At 42.7% G+C, this 17,053-nt stretch overlaps 1 protein-coding gene across 2 annotated transcripts in view; it reads left to right on the top strand.

Moving 5' to 3' along the window:
* Positions 1 to 17,053, top strand: part of RAPGEF5 (Rap guanine nucleotide exchange factor 5) — a 154,288-nt gene that overhangs the window by 80,291 nt on the left and 56,944 nt on the right. For both annotated transcript variants that reach the window (XM_062495582.1, XM_062495573.1), the window contains 2 exons: positions 12,860 to 12,963; positions 13,300 to 13,388. In XM_062495582.1, the coding sequence (XP_062351566.1) occupies positions 12,860 to 12,963; positions 13,300 to 13,388 (193 nt within the window). The remainder of the gene's footprint in view (positions 1 to 12,859; positions 12,964 to 13,299; positions 13,389 to 17,053) is intronic.

Below are 17,053 nucleotides of genomic sequence, written 5' to 3'. Positions count from 1 at the left end.
AATATAATTAATTTTATAAAAAAAATTAACAGAAACCTAATGTTTCAGATAGGATTTTAAAGACTTTCCCCTACTCCCCTGCCCCCCACTGTGGTCTCTGTGTTTCTGATTGCCTCCAATGCATGTGTTAAAATTCAAGGCATCCATAAGGCACATGTCCTCCTGACCTAGTGCTGTAGTTATGATGATACATAAAATAAATCATTGCAATTACCGAGGCAGTCTCAAGCACTTAGTAACTCATGCAATTGCTTCTTGAAACATGACTGCACTGAAGAAAGGATCATTAGTTATTTCCCTGGAGTACTTGGATATTGTAACCCTCTCCACAGGGTTCTGTTAGGGACTTAAGACCTGGTCATCTGTTCATACATCTCATTTTATCTTTCTGTTACTCAAAAGCTCTGTGATAGATGGTAAATTCCAGACTGTGTGTCTTCTTCAACCACAGCATCTCCTTATCTGTCAAAGTTCAGGTCAAATAGCAAATGGCCAGCAATGTGGGAAGGAAGAACCTAGCAATGACAAGGTAAACAGGTTTAAGAAGTAATTTCTGGAAGGACTTATGAGAGAAGATGAATTTATGAGATATGACATAAAAATAATTTCCTGAACAATGAGAAAGAAGTTCATTAGATGTCTCATGGTTATACATAAAAAGGATGTAGCTGTAGACAGCTATATAAATTGTTTAAAGCTATGATGGTCAGGAAGGAATCAAAGCTAGAAATGGGCAAAGGGAAGCCAGGATCAGAGGTATGTGAGAGTTTCAGAACTCCTTGGGTGGCATAATAGGTGTTGGTAGTGTCTAAGTAGTCTGTAGTATGCAGTCTGAAAGTAATGGGATGTGATGAGAGAAAAAGAATGGGATCAGAAGATACATGTCAGTGGACAATTGCAGCCCTCAGTGAAGCCTTGTTGGCTGAAAAAGTCACTGCACATACAGTATGATATCAGAAGGTGGTAAGTGACACCATGGAGTGTCACTCTCTCCCTGTAGGTAACACCAGCTTGCTCAGGAGGAGATACTTCGAGGAAAGAGAAGGGGTGTGACCCAAGGGTGATTATTTGGGAACCTAGTGTCAATGCTGCTCCTCATGGTGAATTTAATGAAGGAGAGAAGGAGCCTTAGGAAGACGTGATAGTGGCTGAAGAAGAGCTAGAGAAGGGCTGCAGGGAAGTACAGTGGCTGATGGATGGGCTGAGACTTTATGGATGGGACTGTTGGTAGAGCAACATGGTTTGAGGGGTTGTTCTGAAGACAGCTGTCCCCTACCATGTGGAGAAGGGAAAGCTATGTCAGGCAGAGCTGGTATGTTAGGTGCTGATAATATCAGAGCCTGGCAAAACATGCAGCAGCCTGGTTAAAGGTAGATCAGATGTCCTTGTTTTGAAGGTGGCAACATCCCTCAGAAGGGTGGAGCAGATGGCTGGAGGCAGCCACAGCTCCAGCGCCAGCGGGATGTGCTGCTGCACGTCTGGCAGACTCCATGCTGGTAGCAAGGCTCTTCTTTCCAGTGCTGCTGGGAATGGTCTTCTGGTGCAGGGGGTACAACATGAGTTTGAGGTACGCTGTCACTGCAAGGTTTCATGGTCTTGACTGAGGAAAATCCCAGCAAAACATTCAATATTTGATTTTTTTCCAGTATTTCTTCCTATTCTAATGATCCATCTGGTTAAATCTCCGCATGCAAAAATAATGCTCTGGATCACTTCTGTCAACTTTCTGCAGAAGAGACAGTGAAATCTGGACTATGCCACAGTTCTGCACATGTTCCTCCATCCACAAAGGAGCCATTCCCTGTGGAGGAGGTCACACAAGAGGCAGATGAGTGTTTACCCAAGATGCCTTACATCTCATTGCAGATACAATATGATTTACTGGTTGCCATGGTAACAGTGCTTTCTTCATTCCATAACTTGAAAAAATGTTGAAGTTGCCCTTGGTATAACTAACTTAGCTCCCTTCTAAAGTTGGGCACAACTGTATTATCTAAGGAAAGCAGAGAGGAGACTCCCAACATTCCTATTGAAATAAATTTAGAGCATGTAGGCACATGATTCCATCAGGCACAAAATAAAAGTAAATTAATAGATGATTATTAAAGTCATAAAATATAAAGAAATATATAATGTTGCTTCATAATGTGGTGTTGTACATCTTTCTGTAAATTGTATTGTGTGCTTTTCTTGAATACATGGAAACTTATTTAATAACTTTATAGTATTTTCTTTATATAAGTATACAAGAAAGCATTTTTCTTCTTTTTCTTTGTTGTAATCCTGCAAAAATATTTCTTTATTTCTTGGGTGCTATAACTTTCAGTTCTGAATTAATTATTGCTGACAAGAGTTGATTGTTAACCTGCTCTTTCCCACTGCCCTTATTCTTTTATGTTTTCCTTTTGTTAAATGTGGACAACAAACATTGTACCAAAACAAAGAAAGAGAAAAAAGGATCCTTTAATTTGCTCCTGTGCATGTAACATTAGAAAAAAACATTTTATATAGAAGCAGACTGGTTTTTCTCATTTCTATAGTTACTGTTGACATCAGCGAGCATTTTATCCTGAATAATAAATGCAGAATCACATCTCCTACTATTAGGTAGAAGGAGTGAGTTTTATTTTTCCTTCTAGCTCCTTTTTTTTTTTTTTTTTGGCAGCTTTATTGCATGCTCTACACATTTCTGTCTACTTAGGATCCGTTATCAAGTCTGTGAGTGATTAGTGGCTTATCTATGTTTGAATGGTTTAGATTCATGAATTAATTAACAAGAAAAAAAGAACCATTAGAAAGCATTAGTAAAAAGGCTGGTGATTTCAGGCTATTTTGGAGAGAATTAGAACTGTCATCCAAACCCAAGAAAATTGTAGCCATTGTGATTCATACTTTCCTCAAAAGAAATCACTATATTATGTCTAACTTAGTTGAAAATAACCACCAAACCACAGGATATAAATTCTACTTTGTGATGACTGCTATTGGTCTAGAAGTTAAATAAATTGTTTTGATTTTAAACATTAGCTTTGGATCGTTATTTTTTTACTCCTTTACTCAGTGCTTTTTCAGTCTTGCTGTGAAAATGTCAGTGCATTTGAGAGAGTTTGATTTTGGAGTTCTCAAGAATGAGCTTGATCTTTATATAATATTCTCACTCTTAGAGAACCTTTTTCTTAAGCCTTTTATGAGGTTAGAGCAGCTCCTGACCTTTGCTGAGTACTCTTTTTTGAAAAATTATCTGCATCCTTCCTTGAGCATAACACTTCAACAAAAAGATATATGCATTATAGTCATAGGTGTAATGGGCAGCAAGAGGCAAGTTTTAACCTTCCTAGTTTGGAATTGTGGCTTATAATAGGACTAATATACAAATTCCATTTGTTTTTATTTTTATTTTTATTGGAGTGATGGCACTGGCAGCATCAAGAGGTATTATGGACATAAGTCAAGAGACAAAGGTTTCTCTAAGAGACAGTAAGAGGACAAGTGAGTTTTTGAAAATAATATTTTTCTACATACCTAGTGTAGACAAGGCATCATCGGTCTTGTCTGTTTGACTTAGAAGGTGTATGTGTTCAGAACTGGTAATTAGAGCAATATAAGGCTGACAGTGTCATATATTTACTGCCATCTCTCTTCCATTCCTTCAGGAGACCTTATTTATCTCTGCTTCCATTATAAAGGTTGTAATGCCTTTTTACACTTGTCCTTACCAAGGTGAATATTAGTCTACATTAATAAATTTAATCCACTAATGTTAGTGAGCTGTGTTCTGCAGTTCCCATTCTTGAGTGAAAGCTATATGGGGGCTACCAGAGAAGTCAAGTTCCAGCCCTGTCAGATGCTAATCAAGTTGTTATCTATCTCCCCTCATATGCCAGTAATTTCTAGAATTTCACCTGTTTGATGTTAGGATTATTCTTAAGTATAATTTCTGTATATCTGCACAGTCCATTTTTCTTTCCCTGAGGCCATATGGTAATAGTAGTATGTCTTATCAGTCCTGCGGTATCCAGGTTAAATCTGCAGTTCTCCTTGAAGCTTTGGCACTCCTCCCCCCCTCGCAGCTGAAATATAAGTCCTTCAGTTTTAATATAATTTCCCTCATGCTCTTCACTGCAGCTAAGGCTTGAACCACTGCCACTGATATCACTGGAAGACTTTGTTCCAGTGTCTTCCAGAGACTCTCCCAGATAGCTGGGATTGAACTGTAGTTTCATCTACATACTCCTACTCTCCTCCTTCTCCTTCTCCTTCTCCTTCTCCTTCTCCTTCTCCTTCTCCTTCTCCTTCTCCTTCTCCTTCTCCTTCTCCTTCTCCTTCTCCTTCTCCTTCTCCTTCTCCTTCTCCTTCTCCTTCTCCTTCTCCTCCTCTCCTCCTCCTCTCCTTCTCTTCCTCTTCTTGGAGATACTTGCATATGGTCTTTGAGCTTTTGCCTTGAAGGAAACTTTATATTCTTGGGAGGAAAACAGTTCTGATTCCAGTGAAAATAATACAGTGCAAAACTCTCTTAAGGCAGAAATAAAAATTGAATTTTCCTGACACTTACCTTGGGACCTGGACCTCCAGGCCTGTTGAGCTCCTGTGTGGCAGGGGATGCAGAAAACCTGCCAGCCTGGGGTGGGCAGTATATGTACAGGCAGTGAAGGAAGCTAGGCTAGCTACTTTCTGTTCAAACTGACATGTTCTGGCACAGTTTCAGTTGTATTGAATTAATATTTTTTTCAGTGAAAATAAAATTTTCATTGGGAAATTTCCCATAGTACCATACCCCACCACATTAATTGCAAGGCCACTGGAAGGGATGGTTTGCATATGCCCCTTTTGTTCGACAGTCATGTTAATTTGCCCTGGTGTGGTGCAAGTTTTCCTACAAATTCAGATGCTCTAAGCCTGCAATTCTTCCATATATTTTTTCAAGTAAATGCTGTTCTGTCAGTTGTGAGAGAACTACAGCAATATTAATACCATCATTGTCTCTCTTCAGTCCCTTCGCCTTTTTTTTTCTCCCCTCTGCTTTTGTACGGTTGCAGAGAGGTCTCCTCAGGTGTCCTTGCCAAGGTGGCAGCTCTCTGGCAGGCTGTCAAACTTACCCACTAATAGCTATGAAGAGTGTAGGCTCCAAGAAAGGGAAAACTGAAATGCATAGCCTTCAGTTGTTGTGAGAAGACATTTCTCAACAACTGCCAAAGAGTTGGGGAGTGCTAAGGTTATGATAACATTACTTCAGTGTTTGTGACACCAGAAATGGTTTTATTTACTTTAAAAAAAAAAAAAGTGTGCCCTTTTTTTCCTGTGTTAGAGGTGTTGCTTCCTTTCATTAAAGCCCAATCCTTAAAGTGTTCTTACCTTAAATATATTTAGAGGAAATTGGGGGCCAGTCAGGGATGCAAACCATTTGGCTTCCATTTAGGACATTTTTTGCATGCCCAAACAGTGTATCTGCATCTTTATTGCAGCTCAGGACCATCAAAGTGTGCCACAGGGAAGTGTACATCAGGATTCCTGTTTTCAGTCATGGATTTTATGCTTCTGTTATTTTCCAAAGAATATTAAGGGGTTTTTTTTATTATTTTTTAACTGTGAACCTTCTGGTAGTTGGACTTCATGTTAAAGGTCTTTTCCAACATAAACAATTATATTATTCTATGAAAAACTTCATGAGGTTCCTCTTTTGTCACTTCTTTTGCCTTTGTTTAACTACAAAAACTTTTTCTTTATTTTCAAGTGGCCTGAACAAGGAACCCCTCACCCTGCTTGTAGCTGGCCCACTGCGTGGGAACATCATGCAACTGAGATTTTGGATTTTTTTCCCCTTAGGACCTGACTGCAGCCCTTCAGCTCACATAAGGAGTCGCATTTAGCAGTGCCCTATTCCCATGAGTGGTTTCTTTCTTCTTAGTAATAGAGAAAGCAGAAATAATCCTACTCTCAGCAGTTTTGGGATTACAGGAAAAGATTATGTTCCTTGATGTATGGCTGTGTAGGGATATTAATCTTTTCCCTGATGCCTGTTGTCTGTCATCTCTGTCTTACCAGCACTGTCCTTTTGACCCCTCTACAAGGATAACTTGCTATTAACGTTGCTTTGCTGCAGATACTCAGTATGCAGATGACAGCACCAACAGTTTTTTCTAAAAGGGCTTGTTCTGTGCATTATCAGACACAGTATTCAAAACTGGCTTCAGCAACAAAGGATTTTGATTTTTTTTTCCCTCTCTGTGCTGTGGCTTGTGCCCATTTTATCACCATTTGTGTAGCTGGTAAATTCAGAGGAGGTTGTGTTAAGCTGAATGTTGTTGTTGTGCTTCTGTGAGACTGATAGCTCAGTGTGAGACCACTAGGAAGTTTTGGTACAATACCTGGGTGTTTTTTCCTGGAGGGAGGTTGTGGTCGAAAATTTAAAGTGTTTTATGGTTTTACAGACTTGTCAGAAGTCACTGAGAGCCAAAATAAAATCCCTGCCTGAGGCATTTTTATGTCATTAGTTGCTTTCTACCACTACACTGTGATTACCCCATGTTTATTAAAGGATTTAACAACTGCAGGGGAAAACAAAAATATTAGAGTACAGAGAACTGGGGAAAAGATCATGACATCAGAAAATATAATAAAATGCAATATATATATCCTATGAGCTGTATTTTGTAATGAAATGAAATAACACAGCCTTATGTAACTTTTTTTTTAATGTTTAATAATTGCCATTGACAGACATCTGTTGATGGTCCTGCAGTCCTGCAATATAATGTTTCCCTAGATATTTGCAAAAAGTGTGATCTTACAACTACAAAACAAGAAGTCCCATTTAAAAAACTTTTCATGTTTTGATATTTTAACTTGAGGTAGAGTAATACCTATTTTTTAAGTTTCATCTTTCTAAAATAAAGAGAGGGTAACCACTGCAGAAGAAATACTGATTTCCTCCTTACACAGTGGGGTTGAGCTGTACTGGTGACTTTGAAAGCTTTTCTCCTGTGGTAAATTTGAAAGTGAATCAAGCGTTTTAATAAAGATTATGATGTCTATTGAAACTCTGTAAAATGCAGTAACATATTCTGTGATGGATTATCGACAGAGATCAGAGATATTGTCATCCACCTTCATGTTAATTGTGATCTGTTCATTTCCATTTTTTTTGTTAAATTAAGAGGAATAGCCTGCAAAGAATAGAATAATTTTTGCATAAGTTTATACTTTGGTGACTTTAGATCTAATTTTGCAGCTTCCACAATAACAGATTCAAGGGGGAAACACAGTGAAGAAGTGATCATCTTTAGTCTTGATAGAAGCTGTCTGAAAGCATATCTTAGATCTGTTAATAGAATGTGTTTTGTTGTGTTTCTTTTTTGCTTTTTTTCCCCTTTCTTTTATGTTTGCAGTATGAATGTGCCTGTATTTTATAGCCAGGACTCACCTCCTTGTCTATTATTAGCACTAGCAAATGTCTCACATTTTAAAACTTTATTTCCCATTGCTTCTAGGAGTTGCATCTTTTCTGTTTATTCTGAAAGGTGTCTGTGTCAGCCTATGTGATTCTATATGAAAAATGGAGCCAGTACTTTTCAGAAGCAGCTAAGAGTGAGATTAGGGGTAAATACTGTTTTGCTGTGTTAAAAAAAAAAATTGTCAATAGTTCTCTGAAAAGCTCTTATGCCCTTATTATTCTGAGTTGGGATCTGAAATCTCTTTGGGGCTTTTCTGCCATCTTCATAAATATTTGCCCAAATATGACCCAACTTAGAGGCCAAAAAATGCAGCTGTACAAGCTCTGTAAAGAGTTTCTAGAGCTCTAGAGGTTAATATTTGAAGGCTCTGGAAGCTCATGCTTCAGCCCGAGCTGTGAAGTGTTTTCTGTGCAGCTGCAGCTCCTGGTTGTTACAACCAGAATGTGCTTGTAGGATGTAATGAGCCAGGACGGAGATTTAACCCTGTCATTTTTGGTATGTCCAACCTAGTCCCCAGTGGGCAGGTTTGGGGACCTCAGTTCCACACTGCAAAGGCTTGTTGTCTTGGCTTGGACTCAGTCTCAATGTTAAGTCTCAACATATGCTGGACAAGGAAGAGGTGTAGGGATGGAGCAGGGCAGAGCTTAAAAAACAGAACAAAACAAAACAAGTTTTATTTAAAGAAACTACATTAGATAATAGAAAGATTACCAGTCAATGTTTCTCAGTTTTTTGACTTGACTTTTCTGTATTTTTAATATTCTTGTAATTCTTCTTTTGCATGGATAGTATGTATCAGAGATATTGCAATATCCAAACAAAAACACATCTGCCAAGCAAGACAATCAGTCTTTGGAAATTAGGATCTTGTTATTTTATGGCTTCTGTCAGGCTCTGTCATCAATTTGAGAACTTTCCTTGCATAGCAGTGGAATCTTCTCTACACTTGTTTTGAGCTCACTTCCTGACTCTGCTCTTGTGTTTCACACTGCTTACATGGATATATTCCTGTGTGCACAGGGAAGCTCCTTAGATTCACTGAGGGGAGCAGTCTCATCTTCAGAACACAAACAGCCCTGGAATCCTCTATGTACACCCTTTCCCGTACCTCTCAAGGGCATGACCTGGCACCAGCATTAAAAGACATAGAGGCAGAAGTGATTGATATTATCTGATTGTGTTGAGTCAGTTTTACCAAATTATGCTGGGAAAACAAAATGTTCCTGCCCTCCATAACTTCTAGAAGAAGCAATTTCTTTGTTACTTAATATGATTTTAAAGCAGATAGCCTGTGTAAAGTTTGCTTTGTTGCATGTTGCCCAAAGAAGATTCTCTTTGCCTTTGCTTGGTTCTTTGGCAGCATGAAAATCAGTCTGTGCACTGGATTTTCCATGCTCCATTAAGTTTATTGGTGCCTTATAGGTTATCTCTTTTCTGTATTACTTTTTTACCCACAGAAATTGGTAGTGTGTGAATCTGTCTGGATCTGGTATTGGCTGGGGTAGCTCTGTGTCTAATCCCTTTTTAAAAAAAGCAGGTGAAGATAGGTTGGACAAAACTGTGTCATTGGGAAGTGCATAGTTTGCATTGCTGGTTAGAGACATTCCGACATAACAGGCACTTCAGTAATGAGTAATATAGATACAGAAATTAATCTTTGCACAGTTGTCCTGTCCTGGAGAAATTATGTGAAAATGGGTTTTCTTTTCAGTGAAGCAGGCTTCTGAATATACTATCTGTTGCAGAGCACGATGGTTTTTTTTTCTGTTAGAAAGCTGTTGGAAAGTAGAGTAGCTTTTAAATGCTATTTCTAGCAGTGGAGGTTTCTCACAGGAAGAGAGGAGGTAGTGCATTCTGGGTATTGGATCCTCTTTTAATTAATTAAAAGGCCAAACTTAGGAATTCAAGGAACACAGAAATATCCCTCATACCAAAGTTATCAGTTGCTTTGGCCAGAGACTGGGTTCTTCCCTGCCAATTGCAAATAACCCAGAAAACTAATGTCTCCCATAAGAAAGCCAGCCCACTGTGGCTGTTTTCAGCACTGCCATTAGGTTCCTCCTGCTCCTTTCTTCCTCTGTGCTAATTCAGGGGGTCATATTCCTGCTCATGCAAAGTGTAACTCACAAGTTGAGGCCCGCTAAGCAAGGACTTCCAGCTGTTTCATTCCTGTAAGCATATAAATATTTATACCACCCCAGGGTTCCTTTCATGCTGAAAATAAAGGTAGCACTTGTCTGCTGTTAAAATATATTACCCGGGAGATAAATGGCTTACCTCAGTATTAGGAAGACAGATGAGAGGAGTGGAAAATTAGCTATAGTATTGGTTGGAAGATCCACTGAGTCCAGAGAACCTTGCTGTTTACTTGAAACTCCCACTGAGAACTGACTTCGAGGTTGATAGTGCTGTGTTTAGCTATCAAGAGATGATTAATTAAAAGCTGTAATAAATGTGAAATATAGTGGCTGACAGATGCAGAGCTAGCTAAATTTCCTTGGGATGGGTAATGTGTACCATGGATTGATTATAACATCCTAACAGGATGTGAATAGTGCTTTTGAAGGTACAGATGAGAGATAGTGTGCATAAGGCCACATGTGAAGTGAGATGGCAATTTACCTCTGTGGCATTTTGGTGCTCTCCCTCTTCCTGTCCCACCTCAAGTCCAAATGTATTCTGATCAAGGCTGCTGGGAGTAATTTCCAACCCACTGCACTGGAGCAAAGTAAATATCAGATAAGGGGGCTTAAAGTCCAGGTACCAGTTTAGGGTTACCCAAGTGACCTGGAATTTTGTGGTGGCCTCTCTGCCCCGATTCTCCTGCCCGGCCATGAAACGAGAGATGGTGATGCTGCGCCTCTGTGCCCCTGCATGGCCGGCGCAGGTTGCAAGGCTGTGTGAAGGTCTGGAAAACTGCTGGAAGGCTTCATTGTTAATCGGAAGCGTGATGAGAACGTCCCTTGAGTCAGCTTGCTGATTTTCAGGGATTCGGCTAGGGTGCTGCCTTGCCCTTCAGTACACGCTGCTGTCACTTGGGGGCCCCTTGCATCCTCCTTCTCATCTGTCACTGGATTTAGGTGCAGCATGCTGAGAGCAGATCGGTTTTCTTCCAGCAAGAATTATTTCACGGACCATTCCAGATTCTGATAAATGAAGCGTGCCTTGATGTCATTTTAGAGTAATATCTGTATTGAAATCGGAACTTGTGAAAATATGTAGGACTTGCCATTGTGCTTTCCTTTGTTCACGTTAATTGCTGTGGCTTGTTGTATGATGAAAGGGCCTGACTGAAAGCAAAAATATGACATGTATAAGTGGAGGTTTAATGAAGTAGTAATTCTTCCCTTAAAGTGAAATTGTTTTTGATATAAGGTAGCAAAATAAAAAAAAAATTCTCTATTCCGCTCCTTTCTTAGGGAAAATATTTATTATAGGCAATGAGAATCCAACTTGAACCAATTGGACCTTACAACAATTTTTGTCCTACTTGATAAAATAGATTGATTTTCTCTCATCCTTGAAATTGCTAAAAGAGGCAGGGACCAGAATAAGAGCCTGATGAAAATCTTATCATTGGGAAACTTTATGCTGTAAATTTACAAACACCTACTCCAAAGGTTTTTTGAAAATATCTCCAGCCTAGTGAGAGGCTGAAGGGGAAACACCATCTTCCACACCAACCATTGTTAATGTCCTTTCAGTATGAGAGTGCTTTCACCCTCCCAGTGCTCCCTGTTGACTTGCTGCCAGCTGCTCATGTATGTAATGTATATGGGTGTGCTTAAAATCCATTCCCATCTATGAGGAAATAGATGGCTTGTATAAATACAGCACCATACATCACATACATTCTCCATATGTGCTGCAGTTCAGAATGTCAGTGAGCACAGGGAAATGAGGATCAGGGCTATTTTAGAGGATGGAAATGCCAGAGAAGAGACAGAGAAATTGAGCTATTTATTTGTTTGGATAAATCTCCCTTTTACTGAATTCCTTGAATGCTGTGCCTGTTTCTCATTCTTCCTTGCCTTCTCTTTTGCTGCTTCTTTCATTGCAGTTTTTCAAATATGTAGGCAACAAAAAGCCATGGCCAGTGAAATGGAAGATTACAATTATGCATCAGTATTCCTCTAACGCGGCTGCTCAGTAATGTCTCCTGGGAGTGTTACAATGAATATCTGACATTAATTGGCTCAGTACCTGTATGTCTGACCTTGCAGAAATTTAATAGATCAATTCTACATGTTCTTTACTGATAAAGGAAACTTCTTCAGGGCAGGGGCTGCATCGTTGGGCATGCCTGCTCCGCAGTGACAACCAGAAGTAGCAGTCAGATTCACTGGGTCTTAGAATAAAAAAATAAAATAATAGAAAGAGGAATAATAAAGTGGTTTCTCTCCCTTGTTTTGCCAAGGTAGCTCAGTTCCTCAGCAAATTTTAACCGATTCAAAGTCCTTTTCACTGCTGTATACTGTACACTTGATGCACAAATGCTGTTTCGTCTTCTTCAAGTAGTACATGTATGGCCTTCATGTGCGTTTGACATACTGAACAAAATAACTAAACCAGGTCAGAATTAGAGGAACAGCACCTACTGGGACGTACTTGCATTGAAACAGCTGCCTCTTTTGTGTCTCTCACTCTCCGGTGCCTGACTCTGCCAGGAGGATCTCGCAGGGGGCTGCAGCCGCCGTGTTTCAATGCGCCCTGCTCAGTCAGCAGCAAGCCCTCGTCTCCCGCACTGCTCAGTCAGCTGGCTTTGGCTGCGCTGGGGAGCTGGGCTGCGTGTGCACAAACGGATGATGGTTCAGCTCTCTTCAGTTTCAGGCAGCAGAGAGGCAGAAAGTCGGTGGATAAACCGCAGCTCAGCCAAGATTCACACACACGGCCGTCACTGGGCTGAACTTTCTGTGGGGGTGTTTGCTTCCCAAGTTAAAAAGTTGTTGAAAAGAAGGGAGATCCATACGCAGAGTGTTTTAGGGGATGCTCAGAGGCACACGTTTCATGCCTGCCCCACTGTTTTTATTGCCTTTATTGAAGTATAGGGGAGAAGCTTTACGGAAGGCGTATTCTGCCTATTACTGGCTTGCTAGGGAGCACTTGCCGCTTTTAGACTTTTGTTACCTGTCCCCTGCTTTGTTTGACTCTCTGGGAATTAAACAAGCCATCACCTTGGGGACAACGGAAACCTGCATATTCAAAGTCCCTCTCCCACCGGCTTCTGTGAATTAAAATCCAGCACACGGAGCACAGAGCCGCTCACAAAGAGAGCGCGTCCCGGGGTGCAAGGAGCCCCCTCCCCAGTTTAGTGTCCGGCAGCGGTCCCCCGGGCGACGGGATGGCAGCCCCGGCCCCGGCGGGCACTGACCGCGCTCTCTCTGTCCCTCTCGCCCTGCGCACGGAAGGCGGACGATGGAGGCGGCGGCGAGCGGGCGCGGGAGGCGGCCGGCGCGGCGCTGGTGCTGCGGAAGGTGTGGTCACGCAGCCCGGCCCCCGAGCGGCGCGGGAGGTAAGGCTTCCGCGGCTCCGGGCGTGCGGGGCTGGGCCGGCCGGGCCGGGCTCGGCGGCGGCGGCGGCGGGCGGGGCGGCGGCCCGCGGCCCCGGCAGGGCGATGGCCCCCGGGGGGGCAGCTTAGGGGCCGGGCGCGCAGGGAGCGGGGCGCCATGGGCAGCGGCAGGGTGCGGGTGCCCGAGGCGCTGGCGGGCCGCGGCGGGGAGCGGCCGCTGCCCACCTTCGACGTGCCTTACTTCAAGTACATCGACGAGGAGGACGAGGAGGATGAGTGGAGCAGCCGCTCGCAGTCCTCCACCGAGGATGACTCCGGGGACTCTCTGCTTTCCGACAGATACGTGGTGGTGTCGGGGACGCCGGAGAAGATTTTGGAGCATCTCCTCAGCGACCTGCACCTGGAAGCCGCCCAGGACAAAGAGACGGGTAAGGAGCGAGCCTGGCGGGGAGGGGGCGGCGGCCGGGGATGGGGGAGAGGTGCCGGTCCCTGTGGCGACGGAGCGGCGCGGCGCGGGGATCGCCGCCGTGCAGCCCTGGCCGAAAGCCGCTGCCAGCCGGGAGCGCAGCCGGGGCGATGCGAGACGAATCCCCGGGTGCGGCGCGGCAGCCGGGAGGTGTCGGAGCTGCACCGGCCCCGGACAGGAGCGTCGGCGGTAGCGGAGCCGCTCGGCAGCAACTTGAGCCGGTTCACCTTCGGCTTTGGCTGCCGCCGGAGCAGCGCAGGCTGCGGTGGGCTTTGTACAGCACCGTCTCTCTGCAGGCAGGGCTGCCGTCCCTCGTAGCCTGCAGCTGTTCCTCTGTCCATCCGGATGCTTGCAGCGCACCTCACCTCCTGGCCAGCTACTGGTTTTGCCACCAGCCCAGTACTTTGGCGCCTCTGTTTCATAAAACTCGGCTTATAAATTTCCTCATAGCCCAGCGCTCTGCTTGTTTGTCTTCAACCAGAGATATTTAATTCCAGCCTAGAGCAATTTTATATGAATCAGGCTACTTGACATGCAGTTTAATTTCCAGCAGGATCTCTGGGCTATATGCACAGCTTGCTGTCACCAAGAGCTCATGGAATAGTTTATCAGAAGTGTCTGTAGCCTTCAATTCATAGATCCTTTTAGTGGAAGCAGCCAGGCTGGTGAGACTTTTGGAGGTCCTGAATGCTGAAGAGGAGGGTAGGTGGCTGCCAAGGGCACTGTGTATTTGGTCATCCCCAATAGGGTTAAAATGCATACTCCTGATGCCTGTATATATCTTTCTCTACAAATGAGATTACTGAGAATAAACACACTTTAATCCTTTTAAATGTCTGAAGAGATAAATAACATCTGTGATTCCCAGAGGAATGTCTCAGAACAAGTCATTAGTTTAATGTGGGACAATAGGCATATTCCGAGTGCTGATGTGTCAGTGCCCCAAAGAAACACATGGACTGTCTGCCAGTGATATTATTACAGTGCTCCTAGTGCTGCTTTTGTCTGCCTAGACATTAATATTTAGTGCAGAGAGAGGCTGTGGTTGTTTTCCTTCCACAGATGCACTAGGCTAGTTATGGGTGTAATTTACTTGAACCAGCTTGTAGGCAGTGTAGTGAGGGTCCTTCCTTGGCCTTTTAAGGTCAAATATTGGATCCAGAATAAGTTTTCTCATTAATGTCTATCACACACAGATTGGGGAGCATTAGCTGCTGGTCTTTATAGTCTGCTTCATCTCATTTTATAAACTCACAATATTGCTGGAAAATAATGATACTTTCAGTAATGATATGCATTAATATTTTGGTGTTTGTTAAAAGCAAAGCACTCCTTATGTAAAACGTTAGATGCTGTATACATTCTCCCATGTACTACCTTTTTTAAATCTCTTTGCTCTCTCTCCCTCACATTACAGAGAGGCTTTTCCTAAGCCTAGTCTTTTTGTTGTACAGAGGGGCTGGTAAACTGTCCTCAAAGCAAATGTTAAACCGCTGCTTTCTTGGTTGTTAGCAGATGGTAAAGTATTTTAAGGTTGATTAGCTTCCCCTCACCCCTGCCTTATCCTAAGTCCTTTGGAAAGAAACAATTAGGCTCTTCCCTGTAACCTGGGTTAACTGTATCCCAGGGAGAGAACAAAGTAGCTGTACCTTCGTTTTTTTGCCATCACAAAGATGAGTGCTAAACCTTATCCCGCAGCGCTCCTGTTCTTCAAAGGTAGTTCCTCAGATACTGTTTTCTTCTGAATTTATCAATCTGGTAATATAGAACTTCATCAAAATGAAAGACTTTAGGGGTTATGTTTCCCAGAGGTTTGTGAGCGGGGGGGATGCCCCATAATGTTTTTTTACCAGCTTGTTTAGCAGATTCAGTTGCCTTTGGCTTGTCAAAGTATGGGATGTTAATTGTGCATATGTACAGCTTTGTGTGTGCACCTGAAGGCATCCTTCTGCCTTTTGGGTGCTTGGATTTGCTGGATTTTGTATTTTTTTTTCTAGTTCCAATCTGGCCCATCTCAGAGAACGATCGAGTTGCAGAGCCCTGCAGGCTTGTGTTTTAGCAGGCATAGCTTCACAGAACATAAAAGAACAATGTTGTACCCAGCTGCTGCTCCTGCTGTCTGTTTGCCAGTTCCAGGATGACTTCTGTGGCCTCTTGCTTTCCCTGCAGCCCCTAATGCAGATTCCTTATTTGTCTGTAAAGAACATGAGAAGGGGCTGTTCTTACATTTGCTGGTGCACAGGAGGGCTGTTGTTCTGTTTGACCCTTCACTCTGCTTCCCAAGGAGGGATGCTCTGCATGTTTTCATTCCCACCCTTTGTATAGCAAATCATAACTGCAGCCCTCTATGGTTGTTAACAAAAAAATCCACTATCCTGGGGCTGACATGGTCATGGAATGCTGCCTTTTATAAACACCACCATGGCTGAATGATGTGCCATGGATTGCTCCCAGCCATCCTCCATTTTCTAGCCCCAGTCAGCAGATGCTGCTTGCACCTCAGGGCATAAAGCGAGTTTTGGGAGTGGTCTGGAAAAAATTTTACTGGTGTTCAGCCCAGTCTCCAAGGCTTCCTTCAGCTGCTGCTAAATCTGTAGCAAGACACCTTAAGCACTCAGCTTAATGAACTCTGCTGTAATAAACAGGTGGGGACCCAACCTGAGGAGTTATCCCAGTGCCTGTGACATAACAGAGCACTGTTTTAGCAACTGAGGACATCTGAAGAAGACACTGCAATCTGCAAAGCCAGGCTAGTCTATTGCTCTGGTGACTTCCATAGGCAGGATGTCTGGAAACCTGAGGTTTGCAAGACTCTTTAGGCTTAACTTACTTAGCAGTTGTTTAATGACTGAGGGATTTTTGTGATGACTGTGTCAGGGAGTATATGTGAGTCCTTGGGACATCACCTTAAATTTGGGCTTGCCACTAACAAAGGCTTTCCAGGCTTCCATCTCAAAGGGAAGAAGTTTTCATCTCACTGAGGTGCTATGACCTGTAAAGTACCAACCCCCAAGAAGACTGTTCTTGTTTCCTGCCGTGGGATGGATGGAAGTTTCAAATTTCTGTAACACAACTTTTCTGAGTCATCTCTAAGGTGTTTGGAATCACTGGGGCATGTCTGCTTGAGTGTGCGTTTTAGAGTGCAATTTGAGATTTTGAGAACTGAATAGAGACATACACTTCAAATATGTCAGTATTTAGGCAGAAGATGCAAGACACCCTCCTGGACTAATCCTCATCTAGAGTGGGAATTTGAACAAGTAATTTCCAAGAGGCCAAACCTTAGTGTCTTGGGATCTCTAATCCTTTCCCATTAACTATACCATTTATTTCAGAATCATTGTTCTTTTATGTAAAATTTTTAATTCTTGGATGTTTGCAGCATTTCATTCTCTAGATATTATCCTGATATCATCTCTGGAGTTTCCTCCAGCTGATCTATGTTCAAACATACTGTCTTGCTTTGTGATGGTTACATTCACCATTTGGCAGCCTCTGGAACAGTGTAGTGATGATCACATCCACTGCTACTACTCCAGGTCTGCCTGGACTGCTCAGACCATTTCCTTCAGTCCATTGGGTCACCTCTCCCAGGCAGCTTAAGCAGAACATTGCTGAAATAGAACA

Source organism: Cinclus cinclus, chromosome 1 (assembly GCF_963662255.1).
Source record: "Cinclus cinclus chromosome 1, bCinCin1.1, whole genome shotgun sequence".
Taxonomy (NCBI): Eukaryota; Metazoa; Chordata; class Aves; order Passeriformes; family Cinclidae; genus Cinclus; species Cinclus cinclus.
Note: the sequence above shows the minus strand (reverse complement) of the source record. Positions and strands in the feature narration are given on the sequence as shown.